At 48.8% G+C, this 22,894-nt stretch overlaps 10 protein-coding genes across 10 annotated transcripts; 5 read left to right on the top strand and 5 right to left on the bottom strand.

Moving 5' to 3' along the window:
- Positions 1-429: 429 nt before the first annotated feature.
- On the bottom strand, positions 430-1,218 carry PGRI_076280 (uncharacterized protein; the record flags this gene model as incomplete). The annotated part of the gene is made up of 1 exon (XM_040795342.1): positions 430-1,218. One exon carries the CDS (start codon positions 1,216-1,218, stop codon positions 430-432), a length of 789 nt encoding a protein of 262 aa, XP_040653019.1.
- A 972-nt stretch (positions 1,219-2,190) lies between these two features.
- On the bottom strand, positions 2,191-3,182 carry PGRI_076270 (PIG-F family protein; the record flags this gene model as incomplete). The annotated part of the gene is made up of 3 exons (XM_040795341.1): positions 2,191-2,347; positions 2,412-2,698; positions 2,763-3,182. The coding sequence occupies 3 exons, from the start codon at positions 3,180-3,182 to the stop codon at positions 2,191-2,193; spliced, it is 864 nt and encodes a 287-aa protein (XP_040653018.1).
- Positions 3,183-3,635: 453 nt separating this feature from the next.
- On the top strand, positions 3,636-5,993 carry PGRI_076260 (fungal specific transcription factor domain-containing protein; the record flags this gene model as incomplete). Its single annotated transcript, XM_040795340.1, has 8 exons — positions 3,636-3,666; positions 3,726-3,804; positions 3,865-3,882; positions 4,055-4,286; positions 4,332-4,571; positions 4,627-4,962; positions 5,012-5,765; positions 5,833-5,993. The coding sequence occupies 8 exons, from the start codon at positions 3,636-3,638 to the stop codon at positions 5,991-5,993; spliced, it is 1,851 nt and encodes a 616-aa protein (XP_040653017.1).
- Positions 5,994-6,025: 32 nt separating this feature from the next.
- On the bottom strand, positions 6,026-7,396 carry PGRI_076250 (Peptidase C45, acyl-coenzyme A:6-aminopenicillanic acid acyl-transferase; the record flags this gene model as incomplete). Its single annotated transcript, XM_040795339.1, has 2 exons — positions 6,026-7,208; positions 7,257-7,396. The coding sequence occupies 2 exons, from the start codon at positions 7,394-7,396 to the stop codon at positions 6,026-6,028; spliced, it is 1,323 nt and encodes a 440-aa protein (XP_040653016.1).
- A 445-nt stretch (positions 7,397-7,841) lies between these two features.
- On the top strand, positions 7,842-9,820 carry PGRI_076240 (Major facilitator superfamily domain, general substrate transporter; the record flags this gene model as incomplete). The annotated part of the gene is made up of 10 exons (XM_040795338.1): positions 7,842-8,012; positions 8,072-8,152; positions 8,206-8,255; positions 8,305-8,764; positions 8,815-8,952; positions 9,008-9,108; positions 9,160-9,251; positions 9,299-9,432; positions 9,482-9,624; positions 9,673-9,820. The coding sequence occupies 10 exons, from the start codon at positions 7,842-7,844 to the stop codon at positions 9,818-9,820; spliced, it is 1,518 nt and encodes a 505-aa protein (XP_040653015.1).
- Positions 9,821-11,251: 1,431 nt separating this feature from the next.
- Positions 11,252-14,129, bottom strand: PGRI_076230 (uncharacterized protein; the record flags this gene model as incomplete). The annotated part of the gene is made up of 3 exons (XM_040795337.1): positions 11,252-13,530; positions 13,580-13,735; positions 13,973-14,129. 3 exons carry the CDS (start codon positions 14,127-14,129, stop codon positions 11,252-11,254), a joined length of 2,592 nt encoding a protein of 863 aa, XP_040653014.1.
- A 1,579-nt stretch (positions 14,130-15,708) lies between these two features.
- tim9 (protein transporter TIM9) lies at positions 15,709-16,210 on the top strand (the record flags this gene model as incomplete). The annotated part of the gene is made up of 3 exons (XM_040795336.1): positions 15,709-15,716; positions 15,819-15,888; positions 16,016-16,210. 3 exons carry the CDS (start codon positions 15,709-15,711, stop codon positions 16,208-16,210), a joined length of 273 nt encoding a protein of 90 aa, XP_040653013.1.
- Positions 16,211-17,196: 986 nt separating this feature from the next.
- Positions 17,197-18,640, top strand: PGRI_076210 (bifunctional alcohol dehydrogenase/S-(hydroxymethyl)glutathione dehydrogenase; the record flags this gene model as incomplete). The annotated part of the gene is made up of 6 exons (XM_040795335.1): positions 17,197-17,217; positions 17,267-17,281; positions 17,350-17,464; positions 17,549-17,684; positions 17,734-18,371; positions 18,426-18,640. 6 exons carry the CDS (start codon positions 17,197-17,199, stop codon positions 18,638-18,640), a joined length of 1,140 nt encoding a protein of 379 aa, XP_040653012.1.
- An 858-nt stretch (positions 18,641-19,498) lies between these two features.
- On the top strand, positions 19,499-20,587 carry PGRI_076200 (putative 1-aminocyclopropane-1-carboxylate deaminase; the record flags this gene model as incomplete). Its single annotated transcript, XM_040795334.1, has 1 exon — positions 19,499-20,587. One exon carries the CDS (start codon positions 19,499-19,501, stop codon positions 20,585-20,587), a length of 1,089 nt encoding a protein of 362 aa, XP_040653011.1.
- Positions 20,588-20,744: 157 nt separating this feature from the next.
- On the bottom strand, positions 20,745-22,340 carry PGRI_076190 (inositol-3-phosphate synthase INO1; the record flags this gene model as incomplete). The annotated part of the gene is made up of 1 exon (XM_040795333.1): positions 20,745-22,340. The coding sequence occupies one exon, from the start codon at positions 22,338-22,340 to the stop codon at positions 20,745-20,747; it is 1,596 nt and encodes a 531-aa protein (XP_040653010.1).
- Positions 22,341-22,894: the final 554 nt, after the last annotated feature.

The raw sequence follows: 22,894 nt of genomic DNA, 5'->3' as shown, positions 1-22,894 counted from the left end.
CGTAGTAAAATTTGTGAGATAATTATATTTCTGTGCCCAGGTGGCTATATGTATACAAACATTCAAGCATAATAAGAATCGTCGGCTTGTACGTGCCTATATAGTCTTTTCAGTAGTCATTTTAGTAGTCTTTTGGATCGTCTTTTGGATATTCTTGGATACTATTTTCAGAGGTCTTACTTAAATATATTCTCTCCCCTTTGTTTGCTCTATAAAGAGGTAGATGGCCGAAAACAGGCGGAACATAAAGAGTCAGCCTGACATTAGTGAAAAAAAAAGAAACACAATGCAAATTTCAACCGTATTCCAGGAGATATTCCCATTCATAATAATGTCATATGACATCGAGGCAAACCCATCCCGGACGGTTGCTGGGTGGATTGTTGTTCTATTTAACGTATTTTCTGCGTCTCCAGAGCCCTATGAAGCCTATAGCTTTGGATCAGCCTTATCCAAGGCGTGACAAACTTCCTGCATCGTGAGAAATCCGTCCTCAGCCCAGCATCTCCGGATAATAGCCCCCAAAAACACACTATTCACATTGGGAAGTTTCTCATCAGTGGGCCACGCCTTAAATATCTTGGACTCTGGATCGTCATCTATATCAGTCTCCATTTCAGGTACAACATAGAACTCACATCGGCATCCAGAGATGACCTCGTATATCATTGAGCCAAAGCGTGCAATGTCGAACTTGACTGAAACAAGATCTTCAGATACAAAATTGGCCATGCCCTCGTCATCCGAAACAATGACAGACTCAGTGAAGTCGCACATCTGGAGAGCAAGATTCTCGTCGAGCAGGAAATTTCTTGTCGCAATGTCGACAATCAATACCCGCCGTTCGTGTACTCGACGGATGATGTGTGCAGCTTCCTGTAGCCACCTTAATCGTCGGATGTTGTCCACGCTATCAGCATAAGCGGACAGATAGCGGCTGAGTGACCCTTGGCGTAGATATGGCATCTGAATCTCGGTGTCGGAAACCTGGTGGGGTATTATCACGCCTTCGACATGCCCAAGATGGCAATACACAAGTCCCTCATGCTTTATCAACTCTATATTTTGCTTGGTCATTTGCTCCCAGCCGATGATTGCTGTCTCGGACGAGTTTTTGGGCGCAGTCCAAATATTGGCAGTTTTGACTGCAATATCTCCGAAGCGCATCACACGTCCAGTTCGGCCGAGACCAATGAGTTCAGGTCCATCATTATTCATGGTTGGTGGATTTAGCGAAGATAGTTCGCTTGTGATGTCTATATCTCTGATAACAAAGCACTTACCCCTTGAGCTCCTGGGGGTCATGTGCTGCACGTGAGGTAAAAGCTTCGGCAGGGGCTTTACAGAGGTGCAAGTAAAACCTATAACAATCTGTATATGTACATTGTGTAGAAAGACACTCAATTACGACGCATCGGGAAGAATTGGAGGAATATCAAAGTGTTACAAGGTGCTTGCTAGGTGAAGCAGAGTCACAAATAGTAATTTCATCTATGTCTTTCTGTGACAGTCTCGTTGTCTCGAGATATAGCCAAAAAGCTCAGTAAAGATCGCAGCAATCTACTTCCCTTTTTTTTGAAGGCTCTTTGTATGCAATGTACCAATGGTTCCCTCCTGCTTTAGTGAAAGGCATGCCCTTCTTGAATTCCTGGTTTTCCAGATAGGAGAGGTTACGAGACCTTGACTGCTCAAATGACTGAGGGGCTATCTCTTCAAAACATAAGCGGGAACTCGTAAGTAAGTGCTTGGGATCATCTATGTCAATCCAACTGTGCCAGTATGGCCCAATGACTTGAGTATTCCACAATATGTCATCTTGAGTTAGACCAGGGCCCAGATTAACCCACCTTGTCAAGAGGACAGTCAAGAAGAATCTTGAAAGGAAAGCTATTGAGATAGCAAAATAGCTCATCACGTTCCCTGGGTGATTTCACAGGAAGCCATCACAGGTGCAGGAAGCTCAACAAATGCTCAGTGCAGCATAGTAGCTTCAAGATTCATAGCAAGATGTGAAGAGAAAGAGGCTCCCATTAGAATTTCACATTATCAAATTAATTCTCTGGATATATAAAGCCAATTAAAACTGGTGGCCACAGTCATGTAAGAGCTTTTATCGCTAATACAAGCCAGAGATGTATCTTCATAGATAGGCCGTATTGCGCAAATATAGAGGACTCTGTGACAAAGCCCCTAGTTGGTCTTCTTCTCAATCTCGCTTGAGTCCTCTGAAGTGAATTTGACACGCTTACCGTAAACCAACGGAGTACGAGAAAGCAAGGAGCCAACGGCATATCCGATGTAGGCTCCGACGAGAATGGTGATTGGGAATGCCTGCCAAGGTCGATCCCTTGATACATCAAGTTAGCTGAGTATTCGGCAATCGAAGTACAGTATAGAATGTAAAAACTCACCAGTCAAGAGGAATAGGAATAGCGCCTAACCATGCCCCCAAACCTGTGCCGAGCGCACTGCCCCAGACCGCATCAGCGGGACGGGAAATACCCCAAACCTCGTTCCACACGGTGCGATCCACCCCGTGGGCGTAGATCAGGGCTGTCGCGGACAGAACGGCCATATGGGCCGCACACAGGACGGTCTCAGAATTGTGCGTCGTGAGCGGGGCGCCAAATAGAACCAGAAGGATTGTGAGGACCGGGGTGGCCAAGGCGAAGGTCAGAGAGAGCGAGAGGAGAGCCGGCTAGAAAGTCTTGTCAGTATCAAAGACTCACAGGTTCCACATCAGTTGGAAAATAATCGCGTACCAGTGACCGGGACCAAATGCACGCCCAGCTGTTGGCGTGCTGCTTCCGCTTTCCATGCTTTCCATGGCGTACAGCGCTACCAACCCCAGATGACCGAGGACTTGACTTGCCATCAGCCGAGGTGGATGCGCTCGTTTCTGTTAACGGTGTCGACCCGGCGGGTGGAAGACAAACAATCACGTAGAAAATTTGTAGAAGAGTGAGCCATGGTAAGGTAGAAAGAAGCTCCTTGGTGGGATCGGCCACCAATGATTTGAAACGGGTAGCGCCCAATGCCAAAAGGAGTGCTGGGTGCGCAATTGAATAGATCCGGGCTGACAGCGAGGGGAGGATGTTGACGGGAGGGGCGGATGGTTTCTCGTCGGGGGCCTGGGGTGTTAAAGAGGAAGCCCCTGGTGCAGAAGAGGTATCTGGGGCCATTGCAGAATTCAACTGGCAGTTTTCTGTGGAAAACAAACCCTGAGCAGCTCCGGCTGATTTGGGATGGAAATGGGGGTCTTCAATGGAGATGACAGCTCGACAGTGATTGGCTGTGGCCTTGATGCCTTGCCGCCCGTTTCCTCAGGCATATTATCCTTAGTGCCTTGATTTTCGGGCTACAACGGCATTCTGGACCTCACGTATTGAATTTATACTGGTTGCTTACATTGTCAATACATAACTAGTCCATAAAATTGCAGCAGCTCCTACTACGTGCGATAGTTGACCTCATTTCGGAGTGTTTCTAATTTTTTAGGTTTTTTGCAGTTCTTAATATATTTCTTTGACATGATGGTATATATTATTATTCTTGTCTTTAACTATGTGAAAATATATCTCAACAATTGTCTCGCTATCTCTTACCATCAGTCATCCAAATCAGGACCAATATCAATGGATGTCCTATATCTAGCTTCCTATATAGGTTAGCGTACCGCAGAGTCGGGGTATATACAGGAGCGTTCTCCCATTTAACCCCCTCAGCTCCTATCGCCTCCCATCTTGTTCATGCCGCCACATCGAAGAACCCGGGCATCTATCGCCTGCGAGCGTTGCAAGCGCCGTAAGACAAAGGCAAGGACATGATGATGCGTTGAAGCGATGATTACTGACAGCAGGATAGTGCAATGGAGAGCTCCCCGTATGTTCAGCCTGTGAGCGGTCAGGGTCCAGTATGCTTTGAAATCTATATATCTCAAACCGATAGATAGTGTGGAGATTCTAATAAGCGCAGATTGTACATGGCCAACGTTGCCTCGGCTTGATGCCCTCCACACCACAGAGCACTCGCAACTGGTACAACATGCTAGCAGACTAGAAAGGCAAGTCACTGAATTACAAAATCGCCTCCAGTCCCAGCAGAGAAATGAGGTCTGCACCCATGAAATCGCCCCGCATTCTATCTCGCCGGTCGACTGCCATGGTGAGCTATCCACGGATGTTGTGCTTTTGAGTATGAATGCCGCTGCAGAGCCGTCATTTGTCGGTGCAACATCGGGCTTCTCCCTTTCTCGACTGGTCGAGGGAATCTTATCGCAGTCTATGGTAACAGAAAGAGCTAGAGATAATAGCACTACTGTCTCTGATCAGACAATGCCAGCGCATTCTGTGGCCACAGACCAAGAGGATGTTTTGGTTGATACGTTTTTCCAACGAGTGCATCCTCGATATCCACTTCTTGACGAGGTTTTGCTTCAAAATTTATTCCAGGAGAGGGCCAGTGACGAAGACCACGATGGCCCTGATCTCTTCTTACTATATATGGTTTACGCTATTGCTGCGAGGACCATTCAGCTGCACCCTGAGATGCGTCGCTGTACAAGCCCGGAGGTATGTCACGCCACAAGAGCCAAAGGAACCAGGTTCAACTCTAAAACGCGTGTAGACATATTTTACACGTGCTCTTCGCCATATCGATTCTGCTCTAGCGAGCCAGAGCCTACAACGGGTGCAAGCCCTCCTATTAATTGCCATATACCTTCTCCGAACTCCAAGTAATGTGTCAAACCTTGGAAGCTGGCACATTATTGGTCTCGCTATCCGACATGCGGTCGAGATGGGTCTTCATCGCAATCTTCGTGATTCTCGGGCGAGACAATTAAATTCAGTTGACCTGAATCTGCGAAATCGTGTCTTCTGGAGTGCATATATTTTGGATCGAGCGGTCTCATTGACCCTTGGCAGACCATTTGCCCTAGCAGAACATGAGATCGACGTTCCGGTAATTTTGATTTCTGATTTGTTACTTCTGAATACTGATGAATGAACAGGTACATGACTCGAGAAAATACCAATCCTTCACCCACATGTGCCATTTGCGACGGCTAGAAAGCCGCATCCACCGTGAAATATTTGGTGCCGACGTGCACGAAGCGTCGGATGAAAAGATTGACTGTTTCCGATATGAGCTGGATGCTTGGCGACTTGCTGTCCCGGTCCCAATCGATGCCTCCTTTAATCTCCCTGGCTACTCGATGTACGATACAAGGGAGTTCTTCGATATCCAATATAGCAAGGCACTCCGTATGCTCCTTCAACGACGTATTACCACGACAAAGAAAGAACCAGAAGGAGACGTGTCGAAGACAGCAGAGTATCTTACACTGAGTGCTCGGGCAGCTGGTGACATTTGTCAACATTACAAAGTGCTCCATCAACGAAGCCCTTTAGGCTGGAATCTCCTAGCGCTACATTCTATCTTCACTGCCGGTCTTACTCTCTTATACTCCACCTGGACTGGGAAGGAGAGGCCCGATCTCGTCGCGTTGGAAGACATACGAGCATGTTCGAGTGTTCTATTTGCTATATCAGAGCAATGGCCGTCAACAAAACGGTTCAGGGATATCTTTGAAACCCTTACGCGGGAGATGATGGATATTTTGAAACGCAGCCAAACTCAAAATTGGAACGGATTGTTTCCGGTCGATGCGGAACCGTTTGGGGGTGAGGGCTTTTGGTCGATTTTTGATGACTTGGTTGAAGACGATTACATTCGCGATCAGTTCAGGCTTGAGGAAATAATGGGTTAAATCAGAGATTATACTTCGGCTTTTTCCTTTGCCACCGACTATAACTGAATAGACATCTAAAGAAAATATTGAAAAGTCTTCTAAAAAGACCACTGAGAAGACCACTGAGAAGACCACTGAGAAGACTACCGAGAAGACCACTGAGAAGACCTCTGGAAAAACCACTGGAAAGACTACTGGAACGACCACTGAAAAGAAATCACATGGCCGTTTATGCGGCTAACTATTATCTAGATGTAATTCAGATATATTCTTTCATCGCAACTCGAAATCTTGAAATATTCCTTCACATGGGCAACCTTTACAAACTCGCACCGTGCGTTTAGATAAATTATAAACGACACAACAGACAGTCGACGTGGGCCCAGAATACGGTCCAGTATTCTCCTCTTGAGAATTCTGTTCCACGGCATGCTCACATAGACTATGGGGATAACCCGCATGGTCCTGGAATGCCGCCACAATATCCTGTTCGATCAAATTTTCCTTCTGTGCCTGGTCGCGCAGACCTACCTCGAGTCGCTCACCCCGATACCATGAGCTCCCTCCGAGGTATGTATCGGCAATTTGCGTCTGGGACAGGAAGGGGCCAGTCTGGAAGTGGTTGCTGTGGAGGAGATATGGCTTTTCCGAGGTCGATGAAATGACAGACCTGAATATTGTACTTGGTGTCACTTCTAGGCACATACCAATATCGTCGGCAGATGAGACCATGATATTACAGGAGACGTGGCGTGGGGTTCGGGCAATGCATTTCAGTCCGAGGGAGTAGTTGGACTGCTCAAGGAAGAGACGTCTCAATGCCCCGGAGGGGGGGATAGGGATTGATAAGTCTGGAGCTTGATCAATATTGCTCTGCAGGGAGTTCGCTGTGAGACCTAGTCCAGCCCCGTTGCATCCTGAGCGGCCCAGCTGACCTGCCTCGGTGACGAGAAACATTGTGGGGATGTTTTCGGAGGGATCTGGATGGATCTCGAGGTAGATGATGGCGTCGTCGATGACAAGTCGGTGGGACATATCCCAGTTTTGAGCAGTGAAGACTATCTTGTCCCTTGTCGCGGGGGCAAGAATGATTGCAGAGGTGCATTCTTCTGCGACTTCGACCTGCACTTTCTCGTCGACGGGTTGTTCCTCGGTGGCCGGCTTCTTCTCGGTGGTATGTTTAGAAACTTCAATGGCCTTGGGATCCTCGACGGCAGTTGTCTCCTGGGAGATTTCAGGAATAGATTCCACGGTCTCTCTTTCTTCTGCGGCAAGAGCTTCGGAGACGGCCTCGAACTTAACATGCGAGAGGTCATATCGCGCGTTCAGCATGACGATGTCTTCGATTGTAACTCCAGCACCGGCGGCAACACCACGCATCTCTTCCCATCCTGACGGCCAGTAACGCTGCAGTCCAGGAATATAGCAGCTGTGAATGACTCTCGAAATTGAAGACCTGCAAATCAGCATCCTCTGATTGAACTTTGAGATCTGAGTGGCCTACCATGGTCCTAGTTTGCCTGGTTGCTTGTAGTACGTAACATTGAGTTGGATCTTCTCCTTGGTTTGCTCACCATAGGAGAACCCGCGGTCATAAGGTAACCCATGGACCACCACATGCTGATAAAACGGATTCTCAGACATATTCCGAGGGGCGCTGGAATATCTTTGCAGATCTGCCAGAGAGTCAATTGGCTAGCAGAGAGGCTTATCCGGAAGATTGTCGTTCTTTATGAACTATTTACTTCGGCAGCCTTCCGATAGCTGCAAATGGTAAGGGTTAGGTTATCTCGGAGATATCGGTTGCTGCCGAGACATCGGTATGAGCCGATATATCGGGATTCCCGACAATTAACTCTCGGCAGTGATCCTGTGCTATGTTTACTATCATGACTATCATTACCCCAGGTCAAGTAAAGGGGCTAAATTGATAAGGGAACCAAAAAGAGTGCGGGGAATACCGTTAGCTCCATGTGGCTGCCAGGGAACTGGAGAAGTACTTATTGTCCTTCGGCCGCCAGAACCATGTCCTTTTGCCAAACAGAAAGACTCTTTAGTGTATCCACAAAAGCCCAAACAGATTACAGCAATGGGAGAACACGGTGTACAGGAGACCGCCGTCCCCCACGGTGAGAAGGCCATGCATGACAAGGGCTGTGACGATGCCGCAGAGATGTTCAACGGCGACTTGGTGGTGGAGTACAGCGCAAGAGAAGAGAGCATCGTCCGCTGGAAGCTTGATCTATCAATTGTGCCTATGGTATAAATCAATATCCGAGCCCCTGTTACCTATACACATACTTACTACTAGGTGTGTAGATGCTCATAAGTTATTTACTCTCCTTTGTCGACAAAGGGATCCTATCGACAGCCGCAGTTTATGGGCTCCGCGATGACCTGGTAAGACAATTACATTCAGACTCCTGTGATTATGCATAAATTAACAGCTCCAGCGCCTCGTGGGCCAACAATATAGCTGGTCCAATTCTATATTCTACTTCGGGTATGTTGCTTAACTCCCTTTCGTCCCTCACAGGTCTAATGCAACACAGCTTCCTGGTCTGGCAGTACCCCAACTCTATATTCATGCAGAGACTACCAATTGGCCGCTGGATAGGAGGCATGGTATTCCTTTGGGGTGTCTGTGTCGCAGCCACGGCGGGTGTCACCAATTTCGCGACGCTAGCCGTCGCCCGATTCTTCCTTGGTGTGTTTGAGGCATCAAACAACCCCGTGTTCACCCTCCTAGTCAGCCAGTACTATACAAGCCAAGAGCATGCATTGCGGGCGTGCTTGTGGTGGGCCGGTGGTCCGATTGCAGCATTTATTGGTGACGGCGTGTCGAATGGAATCGGCCATTTCGAAGGCGCGTTGAGCAGATGGCAATATCTGTACCTCATCTTTGGTCCCATTACAATGGCCTGGGGTATATTTCTCTTTTTCGCTATGCCGTCATCCCCCATGACGGCGTGGTTTTTGACCCCAAGGGAAAGGCAGATCGCGGTTGTCAGGGTAAGTCCCATTTACACATGAGATAGTGTCATTGTTGATGTATCCTCTAGGTCTTGCAAAACCATACCGGATTAAAGAATCGGCAATACAAGAAATACCAGGTCATAGAATGCTTCCGTGATCCTCAGGTGTTGATGCTCTTTGCCATTGTGTTCCTTCAATGTATTCCTGGTGGCGGATTGACTGCTGTAAGGGAACGATCTAACATTGGTACACTATTTGAGTAACTGACGTTTCTTTCAGTTCAATAAGATTATTCTCACGGGGCTTGGCTACACAAGTGTCGAATCTACAGTTGTTGCCATGCCCGAGCATGCGATTCAACTCGTCTCGGTGGTACTCGCGTATGTGGCTTCCAGCTTTCACTTCATGTGGTTCTATTTCTAACGAATCAGTGGCGGCGTATGTTCCTATATAGGCAAAGGACGATGCATTGCGATGATTTTGAGTAATATCTGCGTGCTAGTTGGTAGTGTCCTCCTCTACAGTAAGTGACCGAATCCCATCTTTCTTTACCGATATTAATTGCTGCAGCTCTTCCCGCTGAAAGAAAGCTGTCCCGTCTCGGCGCCGTCTACTCGCTCCTCACATGTACTGTTTCATACATCATGTGCATGTCAATGATTGCATCCAACGTAGCTGGGTTCACCAAGAAGATGACAGCAAGCGTAAGTGAACACCTTTTTATCCTGTGAGCGATTGATTAATGCCATTTAGGTCATGATCTTTATTGGTTATTGTATTGGTCAAATTATCACGCCACAGTTCTTCATCACTTCTGAAGCACCAACATATCCTACGGGATTCCGTGCATATTTCGTCACCGCATCGATGATGATTGTCATTGAAGCCGCTTTGATGTAAGTGTCCACCCAGCTTTAAAGGCTGTCAAGTTCTAATTCTCATAGGATGTATCTGATAAATGAGAATCGGCGTCGTGATAAACGCAGTGAAGGATCAGTCATTGCAGACGAGGGTAATCAACATCACATCTTAGAGACAGATTTGATGGATTTGACAGATCGGGAGCAGCCGAATTTCCGATACAGTTGGTGATGAATTTGACAAAGTATATATAATCACAAGAATAGTCGGCCGCATAAGTGGCTTTGTGGTGTCTTTTCAGGGGTCTCCTCAGATATCATTCTGTTTATGTAGATGTGCCAGTTTTATAGGTCGATGGCCAACAAAAGGCGGAAAAAGGCTTAATTTGTGCATTGGACTTTTCTATGTATAACCTTCGGTGAAATGCTGAGGTAGAGTACCTAGTATAGGTCTCATCCTTATATGACCGAAGAACAGAAGTCACGGATATTCAACTTACATACATTTAATACCAATTCCTATCAAAATATGGTCAAAGCCATGTATGTATCTGGTGAGGCACACCGTACATTTTCTTCTTGCTTTCACTTAGAAGAGAGCTACGTGAATTTGCATTGCCCTGATAGTTCTTATATCCCTTGGGAAGATATATATTTTGTTGGCTGAACGCATCATGTACGTACCTATATGTAGGTGACCCGAGGGCCTTAGCTGGTCTGGATTTTCTTTTGATGTACCACAGAGAGCAGTTGTGCGTATCTGATGGGCTTCAATGCAGAACGGAAAATATAAATATCAGTGCAAGAGTGTATCACTGGCCATTCCATGGTTGTGACATGGCTGCTTAGTCGTCCCTGACTCGTCGGTCAACTTTGAAGCCACAACATTCTCAGGTCTTCATGCGATAGCATCACTTCCACGACGAAAGACACGTAAGAAACGCAATCACTTCCTTCATGGTGATTTCGAACTGATGAATACCGTGGTACGATGAGAATTGACCATTTCTCCAGGATTTCTCCGGGCGACACTCCGGCCGCGTACACACCCTACAGCTATGCAGAAGGAAGGCGAAAGAAACCTTGAAAAAGCAACATCCCTATTCTTGTCGTGGAGTTTATAACGATAACACCAGACCAACATCGCAAGCGGAACCTAATAATAGGAGATCGGGGGAAAAAACACGAAAACAGATCAAGACAGACCAGCTGCAATTGCAGAGACAGACATACATTCATTCCACATGGCAACGTGATCAACTAAAATCCGGAAAAGGGCTAATAATATGAAGTGAGCTTTGGATCATTGCGAGACAGGGTAGGGTGAGGACAACGGGGTAAAGAATACATGGGGGGTCATTCAAAGGGGACTTGGGAGAACATCACACTATCCATTCGACAGCAAAGGGATAGGAGGGCAATATGGTCACGAGTACGAGGGCGAAGCCCATTCATCATGAACGAAAAGAAAAGACGGAAAAAAAAAACCTCATTTAACGCCTCAGGTGACGCCAATGCTCCGTGAATAAGCCATTCCTTCTCAAATGGTTAAACAGATCCTGCACAACTGGATAAAAATAGAAGTGCAATCGACGCAAGAGCAATCGTGATAATGATAAAAACGGGAGAATGGAAGCACTTCGTGAAAGCAGATTGAAGAACATCAAGCAGCCGAGGTAGACGGTCCTGCTGTCTCTTTCGGGATTTCATGGGACACTGTTGGCTCTGATACCAACACAGACTCGGTAGCGGACGACTGAGTGGGCTCCTTCTCTTCAATGACAACCTCAGCCACAGACGGCTTGGGACTATGCGGCTCTTCGGGGATAGACGGTGGAAGACCAGCGCCAGGCAAGGGAGACACAGGTGAACGCATATGCTCTTCCTTGGGCTGTTCGCGTTGGACATCGACTGGGGTGGGGTTTCCATTCGTCGATTCTGTGATAATGGGAGAAAGAGGCTGATTGGTGAGGGAAGGATCGTCCTCCGACCGGGTGGGGCTTTTTGTGCGCTCACGCTCGTCCTTAACAACCTGAGCGACCTTCGCCTTGAATTTTCCGAACAAACTCTTCTTCTCATGCTCAGATCCTGCGGACGAGGTGCCTTGAACACCAGCATCCAAACTCAGTGGGTGGCTGGAGAGGTCTGTGCTTTGATAGTTACCGCTGCCGATTGAACTAGTGCTTTGTTCGGCTCGGGGATTCGTCGCCAACAGAGGGGGAGACGCGACGCCTAGTCCAAGTTGCTCACTGGTGCGCTTGGATGACCGATGGAATCGCCAACTACGGCGGTTCTCATGACGAGAAGCATCGTCAGGCTGATCCATGTCAGACTGATCAGTGAACGATGAACGAGAGTTCATGGAGGGCGTGCGGGACTTCTTAGGTCGCAGAGAGTGTTCATTGTGAGGTTGCGAAGTACTTTCTGTGAGAGCCGGGTTCGAGTCTAAAGGGTTCTCTCGGTTGCCGAGTGTGGGGGCATTTGGTGGTCTGGGTGTGGTATCGCCAACAGCGGCTTCCACGGATCGGTTATCGTGCTTAGGTTCAAGATCCGCACTAGGATCTGCATTTGAGGCATGGAGTGAGTTAGCCGAGCTTTGGGCGCTAATACTTGCACTACCGGGAATGCGCTTCTTCTTCAAGCGATTCGGTTGCCGAGGTTCTCTCAGCTCACCATCAGCTGGCGGTGACTTCGTGAAGAAATTTGAGAGTTTCCTCTCGCGGCTCGGGGTAACAACTTGTGGAGGTGATGCGACCGGGGGTGATGCGACGGCCGTACTGAGATTCTCATGTGGCCTGGCAGTTTCACTGAGGCTAAGACGTTCAGCAGTTGCCGGAGGCAATGGCCCATGGGTTGACGTGTGTACATAGGCGTTGCCTGGAGCCAATGAGGTGCTTGATTGACCAGGGGCCCGTTGCTCAGGATGCTGCTGCTCCGAAGCCTGTTCAGGGACTGGCTGAGGATCCGGATGAGACATCGACTCAGGGATCGGCTGAGGCTGCTCAGGTTCTTCGCGCACTGATGGTGTTCGACTCGTCGATCGAGAACTCTGATGAGAGAAGGCGAGCCCGGAAGGGCTGTTCGACCCCGTGTCGTTGGCTCGTGCATAACGCGCAGAAGTCAAGACTGGACCCATCTTTGAGGGTAAAGTGTTGCTTCGGTGAACACCGCCACCACCAGCGGTGATTGAGGTAGGAGTTACGGGGCTTTGGGCGTTGTTAGAATGACGGGAGTTGCGCGATGAAACGGAGACATTGCGCCGGATACTGTCTAACTTGCGATGGCTTTCTGTGTTGGCACTGGCGTTGGACACGGATCGTCGGACGGTTGTGTGAGATACGGGTCGTGAAATGCCTCCCTCGACCTCTTTCATGGTCTGCTCATCGGCAGCCGTGCCACTCATTCCGAACAGGAAGTGGTCCTGGTTCTCAATCAAGAAGATCAACACATCCTGACTCAACTTATATTCCTCTGGCGACATATCATGCTGAGGGTGGGACAGCATGCCTGGTTGGAAGATCGCGGACAGATTACCCGACGGCATGCGATTCTGATCCGACTTTGAGGCGAAGACCGCGAGGAGGTCAAGGATATAAAGGAGGAGTTGCTTGTTCAGTGGGGGAAGCTCAATGATGAGGTTCTGGTATGTCTCGACAGCCTTTGCATGGTCGAACTTATCGGCATCGGCAGTCTCCTTGTCTTCTAGAACTTGTCGCTGGTAGATACGTAGAGGCTCACGGAAGCGCTCATAGAACTCCAATGGCACGATGGGCTCCGGCAGCTGGTTTAGGTATCGGCGAAGTACATTTGCTGCATCGTGGACCGTGTATCCGGACCAGTCGAGTCCTTTACCATATCGCTCGGGGGAGTCGAAGACCTCCTGGAGGTCCTTAATACGCTTGGCCGATCCGTTAAGGCGAAAGATTCCTTCGACATCCGTTGCTATTCCGGTGAGCAACAGTTCATCGAGTATAAGATGGTAAATGCTCACCTTTTTCTTTTAGAAAAACTCCACACTTCGCAACAACAATGGGCACGTATCCATATATGGAGCTCTGACCGTGATCGTTTGTCAAAGAGATTGCCACATTGGCATACTTAATGCTGACATTCAGCGGAACTCCGAAGATGCCGCGGGGTGTTTCTTCTGCGACAAACGAGTCAGCAAACCAGTTCGAGACGGTGAAGAATCCAACAAAACAATTGAAAAGCGAGCAAATTTCCCAACTCAGATATGAACCGCCACAACTATCTCCTGTGCGACAAGAGTATACCCGGCAAGGTCAGGGGAGAGGAGTCGCGGACCGCCACGAGCCGGGGCGCCTGAGGAAACATTTACGCGGTCGCTAGTGTTCTAATATCACTTTCGCGCAGTATGGCTTACCTTTCAATTCGTCTTTCCGGGTGCTCCGTTTGAACTGCTTCCACCATGACGCTAAATCTCGCTTTGATGGCGGGGAGCTGGCGCCGACCGGGTCGGGTGAGGTGGGGAGAGGGTGAACGGGGTCACCACCCGGGTGCGACTTGCCGACCGTCACCATGGCGAGTCCGGAAGGCGACTCGAGATAAATCGAAGATACTAAGAATCGAAGAAGCGCAGGGAAGTGGGTGTGTCGATCGAGGGATTTCGGGAAAGTCGAAGCGGCCCTGCGTCACCGCCCTCGTGTGGGAAATCCTGGGGCTGGAGCCAAAAATAGCACAGGCACGTTTTCGAGGGGCAGAGTAAAGATGGGGGATTCGAGTAGAGTGTGTGAACAAAGAGGATGAGAGGAAAAGGCGAGACGAGGGTAAGTTTGATGGAAGGGATGCGAAAGGGCTGAAAGGTCAGGGTTTCGAAAGGGTCAATGAGTCGGGGGGGCACGAGCCAAGAACCAAACACATATGACAGAGAGCTGTATTTTTTTTTTTAAAAAAAATGACCTGGTTAAGGGAAATTCTAGAATGAAACTATGAATAGACAATATTGAAGACCCAAGGTTCCCGTAGTCAAAAGACGGGTCAGGGTCGCCTGTCATGTAGATTAATTTACAGGTACACAATGTTACTTGAAATTAAGATCTCTATATATTCAAAACATCTATATACAATAGATAATATAGCTTTAGAATGGAATTTCTGGAACTTCTAGAAGTTCTAGATAAAATATTAAGACTATGAAGGCCTTCAAAGAAAGTCTGGAACCAACGGGTCTTGAACTGGCTGGAACGTGTCTCGACCCTTTTAGGGGCTTTTTGGGAAATTAGTCGCTTATATCTCGGGTTTCATATCTTCACCAGGTACCGATTTTCTTCTTTTTTGGTTCTCCGTCTTCTAGGTTAACATTTTTACAGTGTAAATGAAGTTGAAGTATATTATCTCGGTTAGAGCATATCTATTGCCACTTGGTCTATTGCGGGACAATATGTCTCCGGTACGGCTTAGATCGTCCCTCGGACGTAAAACGTACTTGCCTTGAAGTGGCGTCTTTGGCGTTCTTACCATCTTTAGATCATTTTGGGGCGCATGATCTACATATAGTTTTTGACATCTTATACGTCATCTGAGTTGTCAAAAGTGCAAATGACAAAATAAAAATAGACGGGTATTCACCCCTAGGATGTAACTTTTTATCCACGAGCAGAAACCCATTTGACCATACATTGGAAGTCATTGTGGTGGAAGCTGCTGTCCATAGCGTCATGAAGTGAGGTTGAAGGGATATTGGTGACGTTGAGAATCACGTGGACTACGTCTTCCAATTTTGGATAATTTTGCCGTTCGGATAAATCCTATCGCGGAAGGCTTGGAGTAGGTAGAGCTACAGAGCATCATCCAATACTACCCCCAGTGAAGGCCATTGCTTTGAAGATTGAATTCTTGGAGTTATAAGATATTATGTGATCTAGAAAGTTATTAAAGTGGAGGACCCAATGCAAACAAAAAAGATGAGATAACTAGTTAACTAGTTAGTTATTGATTATTAATGTTATGGCCTGGTAACTAAGGCACAAGATTGAAGTCGCGTGGGCTAATATTTCTCCGGCACCCGAGAAGCTCAGAACCAGCGGAGCTGGCAGCTGGCAGGAGAATTGTAGAAAGCATCTTACCATCAAAACATCTTGATATCAATCATCTATCACAATGGACGGGTATGTAATTCCTTTGAACCCTCCTTAACTTCCCAACATATTTTCTACCTTATTATTCTTCCGGATCATTCTCTGAGAAACCCGCTAATCCCCAAATCACAGACTTAACGCATCGGAACAGCGCGAATTCGCCGCCCGCATGGAGCGGAAGCAGATGAAGGAGTTTATGACTGTATGTGTCTCCTGGCTTCCGCATTGAATATCCGACTTCGCGCTCATTCCCTTGTCCGTGATGCTGGATCCTTACCATCAACTACCTGTCTTCTCCCATACTCGTGATCTAACAACCTTCCTTTCAGATGTACTCCAAGATGGTCCAGCGCTGCTTCGATGACTGTGTCAATGACTTCACCACTAAGTCCCTCATCAACCGTGAGGAGACTTGCGTCATGCGCTGTGTCGACAAGAACCTCAAGAGCTCCGCCCGATTGAACGAGCGCTTCCAGGAGCAGAATGCCGCAATGATGCAGAGCGGCAACATGGGAGGCAACTAAGGGTCTATTTTGATAATAAGAAACATATTGTCGATGAGTATGTTCCGTTTTGGGCACCATGCATTCGATGAATTGATTGGCGAAATTCAATCGACCCGGTTGTCGCCGGCCAGACTGTGGCTTTATAGCTTTATATGGAGGTTTAGATGGATGACAACGTGGTCGATGACCTATTGGCGAGGAAGCAGGCAGGATCGGCTCCTTTCCGTGTACCATAGAGATTAGCACGGGAGATATCTCTCCTCTCCCGGGGCTCAAAATACAAAAGACTTGACCAAACCAAGGAAAGATGTGAACATATATGTTGAGCGGGTTCGCGGAATGGGACTTAGCTCGACTTCTTTCTTCATGTCGAAGTCGACATCTATCTCCTGCTGTCGAACTGCTTAACGGTCGTGAAGGCCAAGGCCGGGCGTTTATTGTTTTTGATTTTTCCCCCCTTATCTCCGGCGTACAGTGGCAGAGTTGAGGTTGCCCAGGTGAGCATTCAAAGTAGTTACTTTATCAGTTTTCCCCGACTAAATACTATGTATTCCCCGGACTTTGGGTCCTAGGGGTTTCCCGGTCGATATAGCTATTCCTTCCGAGGTCGGCGACATGTCTTTAGATATCATATCATGATCCAATAGGAGAGAGAATAACGAGTACAAGTAGCTTGTCAACTACTCCTCTCTATAGTGCCTATATATAGTGGCACATAGTGCTTATAATAGACAAATCAGGTAGATTAACCTTATTTCCCGCGGAGTAAACATCCTATACGGGAAATATCTTTATCTTTCCCCAAGTGGGGAGAGAATGTGAGGGGAGTTGAAGGTGTCGGATCTCCAACTTCTTTTTGATGCTTTTTATCTTTCCCCTCACCGGATCCACCCCTCCTTCAAAAGCCCGTCATTTCCCTTCTTCTCTTCTACATTGATGTGAGTCTTCTTTTTTACCCCCCTGGAATTTTCCTACTAACAGTGCTAGTTTTGGAAACATTCACAATGGCCAGCACAGTAGGACAGGTAAATTATTCTTCTCTTCTTTTAAATAACCTTGCTAACTTGAAAACAGACAATCACTTGCAAGGTGAGCTCGATCCGACCGCCCCGCATATATGACGTCGACCAGTGAATGAACACTAAACGAATTGACAGGCTGCCATCGCCTGGGAGGCTGGTGCGCCTTTGTCCATTGAGGACATTGAGGTTGCTCCCCCCAAGGCTGGTGAGGTGCGCATTAAAATTCACCACACTGGTGTCTGCCATACCGGTAAGCCCCGCCAGCCCCGCCCTGAGAAAAAGAAACAAACTGCCGAAAAACCCGAGATCAACGACAATTATTGACATCCCTCAGATGCCTACACTCTCTCCGGCAAGGATCCAGAGGGTGCTTTCCCCGTTGTCCTCGGTCACGAGGGTGCCGGTGTTGTCGAGTCCATCGGCGAGGGCGTGACCTCCGTCAAGGTCGGCGACTACGTCGTCGCTCTTTAGTATGTTTCCGGCTCCGATCTCGGCGCGATATCCCACTGACAATTGTAGCACCCCCGAATGCCGCGAGTGCAAGTTCTGCAAGTCTGGCAAGACTAACCTCTGCGGTAAGATCCGTGCTACCCAGGGTAAGGGTGTGATGCCCGATGGCACCTCCCGCTTCAAGGCCCGCGGCAAGGACATTCTGCACTTCATGGGAACCTCCACTTTCTCCCAGTACACCGTCGTTGCCGATATCTCGGTCGTCGCTGTCACTCCTAAGATCCCCACTGATCGGTCCTGTCTGCTCGGCTGCGGAATCACCACTGGTTACGGTGCTGCTGTCGTGACCGCCAAGGTCGAGGAGGGTTCCAACGTCGCTGTCTTCGGCGTCGGCTGTGTTGGTTTGTCTGTTGTGCAGGGTGCGGTTAAGAACAAGGCCGGTAAGATCATTGCTGTCGATGTCAACGATGGCAAAGAGGCCTGGGCTCGCAAGTTCGGCGCTACCCACTTCGTTAACCCCACCAAGCTCCAAGGCAAGACTATCCAGGAGCACCTCATTGAGATGACCGATGGTGGTTGTGATTACACCTTCGATTGCACTGGTAATGTCGGTGTCATGCGCGCTGCCCTCGAGGCCTGCCACAAGGGCTGGGGTGAGAGCATTGTCATCGGTGTTGCTGCTGCTGGTCAGGAGATCGCCACTCGGCGTAAGTTATCCTCGTTCTTCACTTCCATTGTATATTCGCTAACACATGCCGCAGCATTCCAACTCGTCACCGGTCGTGTCTGGAAGGGATGTGCCTTCGGTGGCATCAAGGGTCGCACACAATTGCCCGGCCTGGTCGACGATTACCTCAACGGCGAGCTCAAGGTGGACGAGTTCATCACTCACCGCCAGTCGCTAGACGGTATCAACACTGCCTTCGATCAGATGAAGGAGGGTGACTGTGTTCGTTGTGTTGTCGACATGCAATAGATGCAATATTCTATTAGTCGATAAAAAATAACTGATGTGAAATATGACTTTAATTATTTCTTGGATTCAAATTCTTCTATATAGCAGTACTATTTATCGAGAAGGATGAACCTTTTGTAGGGCAGTGGCTGCCATCAAGGTCCTCAGCCCCGCAACACCTCGAGGCAACCTTGGAAATGTGTACATGTTGATGTCAGCCCAATAGGTTGGGAAAGGCTATGATATCCCTAGAGCAGTCGATTGATGTCAATGGTAGAATGGTAGCATAGCAGTACCTTCGTATATCAATTGATAGGTCATAGCATTGAAAGATCTAGGGTTTCCTTGAGGCCTATAGCTGTTGAGTTCTGAAACTCTCTTCTCTCCTCTCCTCTCTCTTTCCGGATAGATATCAAGGACTATCAGACAAGGTAGTCACTTCAATCAGATCCTTAGCCGCGGAAGAGTCACAGATACCGCGCAGGTTATACTTCTGACTCCGAACTCCCCACTAACCCTCCACTAATAATATACTGCCAAAGACGCCAATCTCGGTTCTACTTCGGAATAACGTCGCTGTCAGCCTGTGATAGGTGGCATATTGCCCACATACAGCACTGCATATCCACGTCCTGAGGGGTCTATGAGGGGCTATCAAACCCAATCCCAACTCCGCCGCCGCGGCGATTCCCGCGGCGATATCGAGGAGGGGTATATAGTCCACGATATCATTCATCTGTACAAGACCAACTCATTCTAAACCTTCTCTACAATCAAATCAGTCTATCTACCACTACTGCATTACTTGCCTTCTACTTGTCCAACTCCAGAACAACTCCACAACCCACCAGCATCCCTCCGCACTCACCTCTCTCCAACATGTCAAAGATCCCAGACCCAAACCCAATCACCCTCCCAGCTCCCTTCTCCACAATCCCCCGAACCCCACTCCTCCTAGGCCCATCCCCAATCCACCCCCTCCCCCGCATAACCGCCGATCTCTCCAAAAACAGCCCTCACCCGGTAACCATCTACGCAAAGCGCGACGACCTAAACTCCGCCTACGCCTACGGCGGCAACAAAACCCGCAAACTCGAGTACCTCCTCGCCGACGCCCAAGCGCAAGGCTGCACAACCCTCGTCTCCATCGGCGGCGTGCAAAGCAACCACACGCGCCAAGTCGCCGCCGTCGCCGCACGCTCCGGTCTAAAAGCGCGTCTTGTTCAAGAACATTGGGTCGAATGGACAGACCCCGGCTATGAAAGTACCGGCAACATCCAGCTCTCCCGTCTGATGGGCGCGGACGTCCGTCTCGACCCGTCCGGCTTCGGGATCGAGCATAAGAATACCGTTCAAGCTGTTGTTGAGGAGACGAAGGTCGCCGGCGAAAAGCCGTACTATATCCCTGCTGGAGCGTCGGATCATCCGCTTGGCGGGATGGGGTTTGCGCGGTGGGCGTTTGAGGTTCGGGAGCAGGAGAAGGAGATGGGTGTTTTCTTTGATACTGTTGTTGTTTGTGCTGTTACGGGATCGACGTTTGCGGGGATGATTGCTGGGTTTAAGTTGTTGGAGAAGTTGTATCCTGGGGATGGGAAGAGGAGGGTTATTGGGATTGATGCTTCTGCGACTGTTGAGGCGACCAAGGCACAGATTTTGCGCATTGCGAAGAATACGGCTGCTAGGATTGGACTTTCTGAGGATGATATTACGGAGAAGGATGTGGAGCTTGATGAGAGGTATCATGGGGGTGTTTATGGTATTCCGGATCGGAGGACTTGGGATGCGATTGAGTATGCGGCGAAGATGGAGGCTTTTATTACGGATCCGGTTTATGAAGGGAAGAGCTTTGCGGGGATGATGGATATGATTCGTCAGGGGGAGATTAAGGGTGGGAATGTTCTGTATGCGCATCTTGGTGGGCAGTTGGCTTTGAATGCTTACTCCGAGCTTGGTCGGACTAATGAATAGAGGTATCAATGTATTTAGAAGTTGGAATGGGAATATACTTACATGGAATTTACGGATTTATGAATAGGAAGTATGGTTGTAGCATATTTAAGCTTGAATTGATAAACGAGTGACTATAGTTGGCGCGTAAAGATGATTGAAGGGAAGCATGCACAATCTAGAACAGCTTGTGCTCCAGGGTCATCTCCGACTCAGGCTGGAGACCAACGCAAGCACGGAAGATGTTGATAAGAGCAGAGCGCTGCTTACCCAGGGCGTTGACGACGGGGGTACCGGGAGGGGTCAGGGGAGCCTTGAGCATGTAGCTGAGAATGCTCAGGACGCTGTGGAAGCCCTTGTAGTCGTCACCCTCGCTGTCAGATTGCCAGCTAATACGGGTCATCATCTCGGCGAGCACAACCAGGTCAATGATGAGGGGCGAGGCCAGAAGCGAGTCCTCACAGATGTTGAACAAGCTGATAGTCTGGTGACCACCCATGAAGATCTCAGCGTAGTACTCATCCAGAGCACGCTTGTTGTCACCGACAGCAGGCATGTACTTGATGACAACGGTGTGGTCGGGGTGCTCATCCTTCTCGTAGAGGATGTGGTTGGCAGCGACCATGTCATCCACAACGTTGGACTTGGAGATCTCCTTGGAGCGGAACTGCTTCTGAGAGCTCAGGTTCTTGCCGTCGTTGTTGCCCAGGTGGTTGTAGCTGGCAATGGAGGTGAGCTTGATACCAGCGTTGATGAGGAAGTCAACAAGGGCCGACTTCATCTTGGTCTGGCCAGACTTGAAGTCATCACCGCCGATGAAAGCACGACGCTGCTCAGCCAACTGAAGGGCACCAGGGACAAAGGTGTTCTGGGGCGAGCCGTTGATGAACGGAGTGTCCTCAAGGATGGCAGCGACAGCGAACACGGTGGAAGGAGCAACCTCCAGGTGACCAGACTTGATCGAGTTGATCAGGTTGTCGGCAGTGTCGTTAACACCAGGGATGATATCGGCGTAGCGCTCAGTGTTGGCAGTCCACATGATAACCACCTTATCCAAGCCGTTCTGGGCCTTGAAGTCGCGGATATCCTTCTGGATCTGCTCAACGTGAGCCCAGCAAGCCTTGTCACCCTTGATGACATTGTCGGCACGGTCCTCCTGGTTGGCAGCGATGAAGTCGGGGTAGTAGATACTAGGCAGCGGCTTCATCTCAGCCATCTCCTTGCGGACCTGGTTCTTGAGGGTGGGCTCCAGCACCTGAGCACGGTCCATAGACTCGGCGAGGTTCAAGCTGCTGATATCCCAACCGCCAATGGCCAGATCGTTAGGGTGGACCATGGGGAGCAGGTCGTGGAAGGGAATGTTGATCTCCTCACCGGTCTTAGCATCCGAGCCCAACTTGACAGTGGAGCTCATGACGATAGAACCGTAGTAGTTGGAGGCCTGCTTGCCATCACGAGTCTCCCAAGAGAGGTTACGACGGTTGGCCAAAATACCAGCAGTCACGGTGGAACCGTTGTTTCCACCCCAACCGACCAGCATCATACCGACCTTGCCAACCTTACGGTTGACCTTGAAGTTGTAGTTGGTAGCCTTGGGAGTGGCAATCAACTTGTTGTCCGCGGTGCGGGTGATCTCAGTAGTCTGATAGGCGTACTTCGACTTAATCTCGTCCTCAGTATAGACGACATTGGGAGACTGGACAGTAAACAGTTCTTGGCGAACCGACCCGTTCAGGGTGCCATTGGCAACATCCGAGCTAGCGTGAGGAGCCATTGCGGGATGAATTGGCGAATTGAGAGTAGTTTGTGTGATAGCTTAGCTTTAACGGATAAAGGGTGCGCAATCCGATGCTCCTCCACGGTTGGATGAGCGTCGGCCGTTGAACGGGTGGTGCCGGCTAGTAGGGAGTTAGCAATTGAACGATCATTATTCATATAGAGAAGGAGAAACTCACGAGTTAAGACTTGTCGCGAAAATTTTGGCGGTTGTATGTGACCACTGTCTCGACGAGAAGTGATCTGACCTGCTGACAAGGTTTATACGAACCTAAAATAAACGGGCAAGAATGATATGATTGAGGATGAGAGAAAGAAGAAGAGAGAGAGAGGGAGGAAGGGCCACAACTTATATGGTCTCCGCCTGTCTCCGGCGTTGTAGTCCCCCGTTCCCCCGGTCCCCCGGCTTCCCCTTTTTGTTCTTTTTTTTTTCTTTCTTTTAGCTTCAGACTACTTGTTATTCATATTATAATTGGTTGAAATGATCACACCGTCTATTCTTTCTAGCCGATACCGCATTCTTTTTGTTCCTGCATATATGGCCTTTGTATT

Source organism: Penicillium griseofulvum, assembly GCF_001561935.1.
Source record: "Penicillium griseofulvum strain PG3 chromosome Unknown contig_6, whole genome shotgun sequence".
NCBI classification, from domain to species: Eukaryota; Fungi; Ascomycota; class Eurotiomycetes; order Eurotiales; family Aspergillaceae; genus Penicillium; species Penicillium griseofulvum.
The sequence above is the reverse complement of the archived record's forward strand: the minus strand, read 5'-3'. Positions and strand labels throughout refer to the sequence as shown.